Source organism: Cynara cardunculus, unplaced genomic scaffold (genome assembly GCF_001531365.2).
Source record: "Cynara cardunculus var. scolymus isolate 2C unplaced genomic scaffold, CcrdV1 Un_Scaffold_3747, whole genome shotgun sequence".
Lineage (NCBI taxonomy): Eukaryota > Viridiplantae > Streptophyta > Magnoliopsida > Asterales > Asteraceae > Cynara > Cynara cardunculus.
In genome coordinates this window covers 13,886-23,960 of record NW_020201600.1, presented here as the reverse complement: position 1 = coordinate 23,960, position 10,075 = coordinate 13,886, and the positions used below count along the sequence as shown (strand labels likewise).

At 35.3% G+C, this 10,075-nt stretch overlaps 1 protein-coding gene across 5 annotated transcripts in view; it reads right to left on the bottom strand.

Annotated features, from left to right (window-relative positions):
* LOC112503764 (PH, RCC1 and FYVE domains-containing protein 1-like) overlaps nucleotides 1–6,896 on the bottom strand; it is a 17,303-nt gene extending 10,407 nt beyond the window's left edge. For 3 of the 5 annotated variants that reach the window (XR_003068077.1, XM_025107767.1, XM_025107768.1), the window contains exons 1-3: nucleotides 6,357–6,896; nucleotides 1,203–1,289; nucleotides 659–748 (exon numbers count right to left, since the gene is read on the bottom strand). Coding sequence is in view for 4 of the 5 variants with exons in the window: in XM_025107767.1 (XP_024963535.1) it covers nucleotides 659–748; nucleotides 1,203–1,289; nucleotides 6,357–6,410 (231 nt within the window). In the remaining variant the exon portion in view is untranslated. Of the gene's footprint in view, nucleotides 1–658; nucleotides 749–1,202; nucleotides 1,290–3,694; nucleotides 3,901–4,917; nucleotides 5,196–6,356 lie in introns of those variants that run through there. The other 2 variants (XM_025107765.1, XM_025107766.1) reach the window with 2 other exon arrangements.
* Between the last annotated feature and the right edge of the window lie 3,179 nt (nucleotides 6,897–10,075).

Sequence of the window (10,075 nt, the reverse complement as noted above, 5' to 3'; positions counted from 1 at the left end):
AATATTATATATAATAATAATCAAATTAAAATTCTATTAGTTAACATATTATATTATTTAATTTTCTTTACCATCTGGTTTGAATTAATTAACATACTGTATCATTAGTTATTTGTTTATATATATTATCAAATGTTAAAAGTGACTAATTTTTTACATGTCCTTTTTGGTCATTTTACATTTTCCAACTAGCTTGTTATGCAAACGTGATTAATCATCAGCTAGCTTATCAGTTAGTTTGCCAACATAACCTTACAACATACAAGGGTTAACCAGAGAACACACAAGTCCTTTTGGTCCGGTTATAGTTTCAATAGGAACCATTTATGCATCAATTGTTATTTACTGATATCCAAACCCATGAATCCATACTTTAACTCATTCTGTGGTTCAGATAATAAGAGTGTATATATATTGTTTGCCTACAACATACATTGTTTACTATTTCACAATTTAGTATAAAAAGCTAAATATCCAAATAGCTACTAATATAATTAAAATTTTATTTTTAAGTCACTCAAGGGTCTTAGTTTCTCGTATTCGATAAATAGTTTTGATGCCAATTTTTCCTTCTTGAAATGAAGAGTTCTTGTTGTTTCCCCTCAAATGACCATAATTGCTCTTGCGCAAAATAAAATCGGCAAAGCAAATTACTTACAGTTTGCTGCCCTGATACAATTCTGGTGACATCACTTAGTTTAAGGTGTTTTTCTTCTTTCCCAGAAAACCATATGAGAATGGACTCATCCTGAAATAGCAGAGAAAAATCAGCATCAATCGAATAGTGAACCATTGATTACCCCAGTCACAAAGAGATTGATATTACTTATCATTTAAGACCACACACTGTCCAATTTGTTTAAAAGATGATGAAAAGGAAGCATAGTGATTCAAATGCATCTATTCTTTCTCTATAAAAGTGGCAGATGCAGAAAGATTACGGAAATACTTACGTGACTTTTATGCTAAATTCATCAAGGAAATACTAAGTAGCATGCATCAAAACAGCAATTTTGATTACGGAAACCTTGATACAGTAGTTAAGGTAGAAATAGGGTCATACTAGGAAAAACATAGGATAAAGATCGAGTAGATGTCATGACAAAAATAAAATATATTAAATTGGAAATATAATAAAAATACTAAATATAAGAAAACCTCTTGGAGGTACTTGATCATAAAAAGGTAAAAGTCAAACTTACATTAGCCAGCCTGAAGGGACAAAACTTAGGCTTCCCCCTTCTTCCATACTTGAGAAGATAAGCCCCTTTCTTAAGAGCGGTAATGGCCTGTGATAAATATCACTCGAAGCTAAGTTAAAACAGAATTCACCACATTTTCTGCTACAAATAGCGATCATAAAACATGCATCTAAACATCCATCAGAATGTAAAAAACCATATAGCTTAGACAGAAGTATCACTACTTGTTAGGGAACTGATAGCAGTTACTAGCAGAATTTACAAATGAAAAAAGTTGATTTTATCAATCATTACCGGACGTCAATATTCAACCTGACAAGTATAACATCATATATATTTCGATCTTCTTGTAGTAGTTACACATTTCTGAGAATATTAGGTCGTTTAAAACAGTTCCAATCACATTATATGTCAGCAGGAAGTTAATTTAATATACTATTTCTAGTCATCAATTCAACACCGACAGTTTAACATATGTAATGATGATGCCATAGTATTTCATATACAAGCTTTGAGATTTAATACTCCATGCAGAAGGAATGGCAGGTTGAATAATATGATTGATCAGTCTAGAAAATAATTAGTGCATAAGTCAATACATCCTTTGAATTCAAAGAGAAAAGACTACAAAATAAGGTGTTAATTCAACTTTTTATGACCGTTTCATGAACTCACATCCCAGATTATCCATGCAAGTTGATGGTGAATCATATTTGGTTAAGCAATGACCAAATATACTCACACACACACACACATATAGAAACTATTACTTGTGTCACAGGAACGACATCCATGGTAACAGAATAGTAGTATGGCAGTTCTGTCCAATTTGTGGGTTATTTTTATTATTTCATTTGAATTCAAGTTTGAACTATATTTGCGTGGCTAATCTTCTTCATTTACCTTATCTGGTTATTTGAAATAGTCATTGATCTTGAACATAAGCTTAAGTAGCAAATCATGTCATCACAACAATACTATGCTCTTTAAGGAGATATTATTAAGTTGGCTACAACATCGCATAATTGATGAAGCTTGGTTGAGTACAAAACGCCACCATGACAATAAATTAAAATATTTATCTACTTCCAAGTTTATTTCAGGTATAATTGTTTGAGTAGAAATGTTTATAATTAACTTACACAAGCTTATTCTATATTGTAAGAGCTAGAAATGCTTATCTACCAGCTTTATGATAGTTTATACCGTGAGAAAACGGCATCTCATGAATCAAAAATGATTTATAAATTTGTACTCCCTCATTCATAGCTAATGTCACTTGTTAATATTACAAGAAGAATACATGCACCTAAGGAATAGTAGATAGCAATAGAAATCTCATACTTCAGAAAGCACATTAAGGGAAAGGTAGGCCCATCATTAATGATTGACTGTAGTTTCAAATTAATTCTACACGAAAATGTAAACCCCTCATTGAACATTGCTCTGAATTTGGTATGCCCGTCTTTTACTGAAGCATAATATTGTATACTACAGTGTATTACCTTTTAGCAACCATTGTACCCACATTTCAGATGAAGCTCATTAATACCATTGTAACTTTGAAGACATGAAAAAGAAATAGGTTAATATATCGGATCTCAAATTTGGGAGAACCACTAAAGGGAAGTCAGACGCTATGGGCAGAATGAATACTAAAAAAATTAATTGATGGTCGAGCGCCATGAAAGGCATGACTACAATTTCTCTCTCTCTCTCTCGCTATATATATATATATATATATATGTATATACACATGGAGGTTCAAATGAGAACAATAACTAAATAAGAAAATATGAAAACGGCCAAATCACGTGCAAAATCACATGTGATTTTACATTAACGGTCAACAAAAGGGTGTGGTCGCGGTCAAAGTCGCTTGAATCACATGTGATTTTATATGTACTTTTAGTGTAAAATCACATGTGATTCGACCGTTTTGTTGTTCTCTTATTTTGTTATTGTTCTCGTATGAACCTGACTCTGTACACATACATACGTGCATGGTTCTAAATAACTCGTTATAACCTCGTTATGGCGCGTTATGGCGTCAAGGCTTGGGTTCGCTGCCACGTTAACCCCCATGGCTCCATTATAACGCTTGGCTTGCACTGTAACACGTTATGGCACGTCACGGCGCCTTACTTAGTAAGGTGTGGGGTTACTTCAATATATAATTTGAGCGATAAATAATAATTATGTACGAGACCTAGGACTTAAATGAACATAAAAAGAAACTTAAAAACAAAAACCTTAAATAGGTAAATACTTGCCCACATTCCCATACACAAAAAGTCGAACACAAATTCTTTGAAAATTGAAAAAAGTAGTGAGTAGAGATTCAAGAGATTTAATCCCGATTTTGCACTCTTGATATCATTTTATGTAAGATCTATATATCTCGTATCAATAGTTCTTCTTTCTTTTTTAGTTTCATTACTTTATATGAATTTAATTTGTTCTAAAGTACTACTTAAAACACTAACACATACAAGGATGTTCGTATATGTCGCCTCAGGGCACGCCTTGAAAAACATCGTGGCCTCGCCGTAACTCGTAAGTCTTGAGGCTTGACCTCACCCCACGCCACGTCTCATGTCATTTATAACCTTGCATACGTGTAGAGCCTCTCTGTATTTACTGTTACGCATCATAGTTCGTGTATTTGACATTATTTTAACATGCAGTATACATAATCCTGCATAAAAATAGACCGGTTGCGTGACTATTTCACTCCTAAACTATATGCAAGCATAACTACCTCACGTATGAACAGATTTTTAAAAAAAAATAACATGGGCCTATTAGCCTTGCAAAGGTTTAAGTTTTCTCCATTTCCAGTCTTTGTGTTTCACTCAATGCCTTGCACTCTCACATCCAACAAAAAATAAATATGGACTCCCAAATACACTAGCATAAACCTATATTCTCAATCGCTCCAACATTTTTCTCACATACAACAATATATTTGTATGGGGGTACATTAGGCATGTGTAGAAAATCCTATATGGGTTTATAAGCCTCCCACACTATTAAAGGGAAAAAGAAACTAAATAAAGAGCAAAATGGTGATTTCATGGCGGGTCAAGCTTGACAGCATGCAGTGTTATGAGGGTGATGGATCAAAATTGGATGGCTACAGATGTGGTGGTTACAGACTCCCATATAACTTTATATACACATATACCTTGAACAATGATTACTATTTTTATGTTTGCACGTGCATTACATAAATGTTGCCTCTTATCAAACAGTGTTGAAATTCATTTTTTTTATTAACCTGGATATCCAACCCGCAATGCGAGCCGACTAATCCTAGGGCGACCACTTGCTTTGCAGATAGCCCGGAGTCACCGCATTTGAACCTCCGTGACCACAAGCGGATTTTTATTCCTCCTTGGATTTGAACCTAGGACCTCCTGGTACTTTTGACCTTTGGAGCCAAGCTCAAACCAATCAGGCACCACCCTTGTGGTTTAGTGTTAAGATTCATTTGGTGCTTCTGCAGTGGAAAAAAGATTAAAGGTTGTGATTTTGAATTCCTACAGTTGATGGTTGATTGTTGGCTTAGAAATGCAATTTTTAGTTAAATTTGGATAAAGACGGGCATAAGGAAAACACTTTCTCTAAAAGATAAAATATTGTTTGTGGTCATGTAGATGGGAGGTGGATACATGAGTTTCATTAAGGGGGTGTGTTTGCATCTTAATGGTACCATTAAGAGGCAGCCCTTGAATCGCGCAGAGGTAGTGTTGTTTGGCAAAAAGATTGAACCTCTTAATGATGCCAATACCCTCTTGATAATTCTTTATCTAGGGCTTTGCCAAATTGTTCAGATCCCTCATTGTTCCACATTTCCCCTTCAATCGGTCTCTCCCTCCCAGCCATCTCCTCCCATGCAAATCTTCCCACACCGATCTCCTCTCATAGTGGGCTTCTTCCATGCCAATCGATCTCTCAAGGTGGTCGTCTCCGCCGATCTCCTTTCACGGTGGTCACTGCAGCAATAGATAAGTTCGGCTGTGATTGAACTACTAGTCATTTCTTCGGATGGATTGTTTGGTAGTGTACTTACGCGCCTATGTATAATAATACATTATTGTACATCACTTAAAGGCATCTCACATATATATTTTCTGCTCATATAAATTGTTCATTTTGTCATTTTAAATTCTGTTTAAAATTTACGCCTTCTGCATTGCCAAATTATAATATTTTAGATATTCTTGAATGTAGGAAAAGGAAGTCAATTGATCACTCAACTACATAAGCAAATAGACAGCAAAGCTTGCATCAGAAAGAATTGATATAAGCCTCATAACACCTGTAGTCAACACTTGGATAGGGTCACATAATATCATTTGTTGAATATGGTATGAACCTCAAATATAAAGAGATAGGATCCATGAAGATGTAAATCTAACACTCACTCACAACTCCTTGCTTATTTATCCACAGCCTAACGGAAACAAAATCATTCTTATGGCATGTATCTTTACAAGAAATTCAAGTGTTGTTAATGCAAGTGAACAACATCCTTCATGCCTTAACGGCATACTGGAGAAAATGCTGTATGCAATGATAGAAAAGGCAAGAAGCTACCGTTCTATATAACACAGCTGTGTAGTCAGCTGAGACAAGACATAAACAATAGAGAGAAAGATAAAAGAGAGAAACTAACAGTAGCATATATTATTTTAAAATGCTGCTTACTTCTTCAACTGATTGTTACACCCACCAGCATCATATACCGATTTGTCAGAAAGCATAGAAAAATGAAAGAAACATAAAGTCCATCATTAAGCAGCACAAGGGCATACATCATGTTCCAACTTCTTTGCATTATCCTTGAATTCGAAACATAGTCAAATCATCCTAGGGTGATTAACAATGGTTCAAGTTGGCTAGAAAATCTCAGAAAGCTAAACACAGTTATAGGATGCTTATAAATTGTCCATTCTATAATAGCACAAACACAAATTTAAGGCCACGCCTCACTGCACCATAACTACACCTCAAAAGTCAAAACATAACTAATCATTCTTACAGGTAAGTAAAAATCGACTTGAGATCACATTAAATGCATTTGATTAATTAAACACGATAACCCGACCATAATATCCGGAAGCTCAGAGAATGTAATAATTGACTTACCTGCTCAATGTCCCTTTCAACTTGCCCACCCGCCCTACTAACATCTGAAGTCATCCTCAAATTCTGCAATAACAAAATCAAAAAACCACGCAATCCAGGCCTACGTACCAGCCTCTACCGTAACAATCAACCTCATTTTTCTTCTTAATTGCACGAAATCTCCTACCCTCACTCATCAATTTAATCGCAATCTCTCGTATAACCCACGCAGTGCATTGACCTGAAAAAAACACCCAACTAGCAGAAATGATTGAAAACCAATTAATGTCCCTGATTGTTAGAACCAACGGAGAGAACTTGTGCTCAAATGGCAGCAATCTTCAGCTAATTCGTGAGATAATCTGAAGACAAATTAGAGATGGAATACTTTTTGCAACTTCGAGGGTTTTGACGGCTCGCTTAGCTCGAGGTGTGTGCGTGATATTGTGTGCTTGTTGGGTAGAATTGAGAGCTCAGATCAGCATAGAAAATACAGAAGGAAAACCTAGGAAAGGGTTGATTGATCTGGTAACAGGAGTTCAGACCGTAGGAAGAAAGAGAAAGCAGAGAGCGTCGTGGTGGTGGTGGACTTGGCAGTACAAATAAAGGGAAGTAGAGTAGCCTTTTAGTAATATATAATCGAGGACCAATCGCATTCGTAGGATATTACAGACCCAGGGCTCTCCGTTTGTTTTTATTTTACTTTTTGAGTAAACTGCAAATTTGGTCCTTATGGTTCTGTGAGAAATAACTATTTTTGTATTATAGTTTTGAAACTATAAGATGATTATCGTAGTTTGTAAAAGTATTTAAATTTGGTTCATTTAATCAATAAAAGAACAAAAATGCTTTTTATTTAATGATTTTTTTAATGGTCGTTAAAAAAGATATCAAATTTGAACGTTTTTACAAACTATGGTGATTATCTTGTAATTGTCAATTTTATAGGGGACAAAAGTGTTATTTTTGGCAAACAACATAGACTAAATTGGTAATCTACTCTTATTTTTTTATTAATGGATTTAGATTAAGAGCAGTTTTCCAAAACCAAAAATTAAAAGTTGAAATTTTAGAAGGAAAAAAAAGTAAATTGCATCGTTGGTCCCTTTGCTTTGCTCAAAATTTAGATATCGTCCTTCTTTCAAAATAAATACATTCAACATCCCCATGGTTTACATTTTGTTACGATATAAGTCTCTTGCTTGAACAACGTTAAAGAAATTCGTTAACTAAGGGACAACTTAGTCATTTTACCAATCAATTAAAGAACCATTTTATAGCACCAATTATATGAAAAATCACCAAAACAACCAGAATATACTTGATGTATTAACGAAATAATTATTTTTACCAAAATTGCCAAAATAAATATATGGATCGCCCCTGGGGGCATGGTTTGACTATAGGGGGTGATTCTCTTCAAAATTGACCAAATAGTACGAAAAGTACAAAAAAATAATATAAAACTAATTTGTGGGGTCCACATGTATCTACTTTAAAAAACCAAACACTATTTGCCTCGATATATGGGATCACCCCCTATCTCACCGGATCTTCCCCCAGGGGAGATCCATGCTTATTTTGGGTTGAATCTTATCTCGTCTTTTAGTGCAACAAGTTTCATTATAAATATCAACCTCCTATTTCATTATTTTTCACACCTCCTCTTTCATTTCTATTCTCATATATTCTACTCTCACAACCCTTAACCCTTCAACACAATAAACCGTCACAATCCTTAACCCTTAACTCATTAAACACAATCTATCATCACAACTCATCACCCTTAAACACAAATATGAAATCACGTCAAAGTGATGATGTTTTGGTGTATCTTCGAACTGGCGGTTCATTCCAAGAGATAAATGGTGTCTTAGAGTACCTTCCGTTAAGCTCCCCCGAACATGTATTACGTTTGCCTTCACCAATAACACATTCTGGTATCGTTAAACGTGTTACGAAAAAGTTAAGTTTACGTACTCCTTTCATTTTATTTTAATAAAACGAATTCCTTACAAATATTATATCAATTAAGCAATGACGACGATGTGCTAATATTCCATAATGTCATTCATCAAAGTTTGCCGGAAATGTTGACACTCTTTGTGGTCGACGATGGTGGTTATGGTGGAAATCTATCAAGTGTCGTAATCCATCAAAGTTTACTCGACGGTCCAAACACTTTTTACCCCCGTGGTGTTAGCGGTGGAAATCCAAGCACTCTCTTTCCCGACGGTAGTGGTGCAAACCCATATGGTCCAAGCACTTTTTACCCCGGTTGGTTGTGGTACTGGTGGAAATCCAAGCACTTTCTTCCCCAGTAGTGGCAGTGGAGGAAATCCAAGCACTTTCTTCCCCGGTAGTGTTGGTGGAAATTCATATTTTGAAACAAAAAATATTGTTGATCATGACAGTTATTTGGTTCAAGATTTGAACATGTCTTTGAGACAGTCTCCAAAACCATACCTCATCCAATCTCTAGAACAGTCAAAAACTTTGTTGGAGGTAGATATGGCTGAAGATGTTTCTGCTGCTGCAGAAATTTGAATATACCCGAAAACAATAACTCTGATGCTGAAGAAATCCATCCGGTAAGGAATAGTTTTGGATATGCCTGACCTAACACCTTTGCCTAGACCCTGTTACCAAAACTAGACAGGGAAACATTTCCTACCAGCCTACATCCTATGTCAAAGTTCTCCAAACCTTTTACTCGAATGAAGCACTAAAACTCGCATTGGGATTAAAATGCGTTTATGAAAACTTTCAGATCAAGGTTAAGAAATCAACCAAACACCGGTACGAGGCGATGTGTCACTCTGCTTCGGACTGTGATTGGCGTTTAATGGTTGTCTGTAACACCCTAAAAAAAGGGGGAATAGTCTAGTTAAAAGAACATAATATATATATATATATATATATGTGTGTGTGTGTGTGTGTGTGTGTGTTCATAAGGTAGCTAGGACCCAAACAAGAACTTGACGAAAACTAAGTCTCAAAAGAAAATCACCCAACAATGGGGAAAAGTGTAGCGTTTACACAAGAAACGACAAATGAGACAATGAAAACAACCTATTAATCTAAATAATTCTACGTTTAGATTAAGTACGGGTGTTCCTCTCATCTTCCAAAAATTTATGTAACGTCTACCGATGCAACGCTCAAGCACCGAAGGCTAGTTCCAAAAATAAACTTTCACCATCTAACGCTCCTCTCAACCCTTTGAAGCCCCGCCGCTAAAGAAACCTGATATACATACCAATATAAGAAGTGTTAGACTTACGCCTAGTGAGTCCAAACAGTGAAATAAATAAATTTTAAAACCCCTATACATATATTTATAAATACAACCTAACCTTAAACGATACTGGATGAATAATTAGTTCACAAAGTCTTGGGGTGGAGTCAAAACATCCGAAGATGACGGGGGAGACCCGATTTACCGTTAATTATGACGGAACACAAAGTAAGTCATAGATCAACGTTATATAGCATCACTTACAGGTATAATACCATTGACATCAACCTAACATAATCATGTAGTCAGTCGTGATCTTAAGCTATTTATCTCGGAAATTACATAATAATCACAGTGCCTATTTCCGAGTGGAAGTTAGAAGATGATTTGGAAATTACATAGTGATCGCAATGCCTATTTTCCAACTTACACCATCCTTCACACAAATAGAATAAAACGACTTACATGCCTACAAACCCATCACATTCTAGTGATATATTTA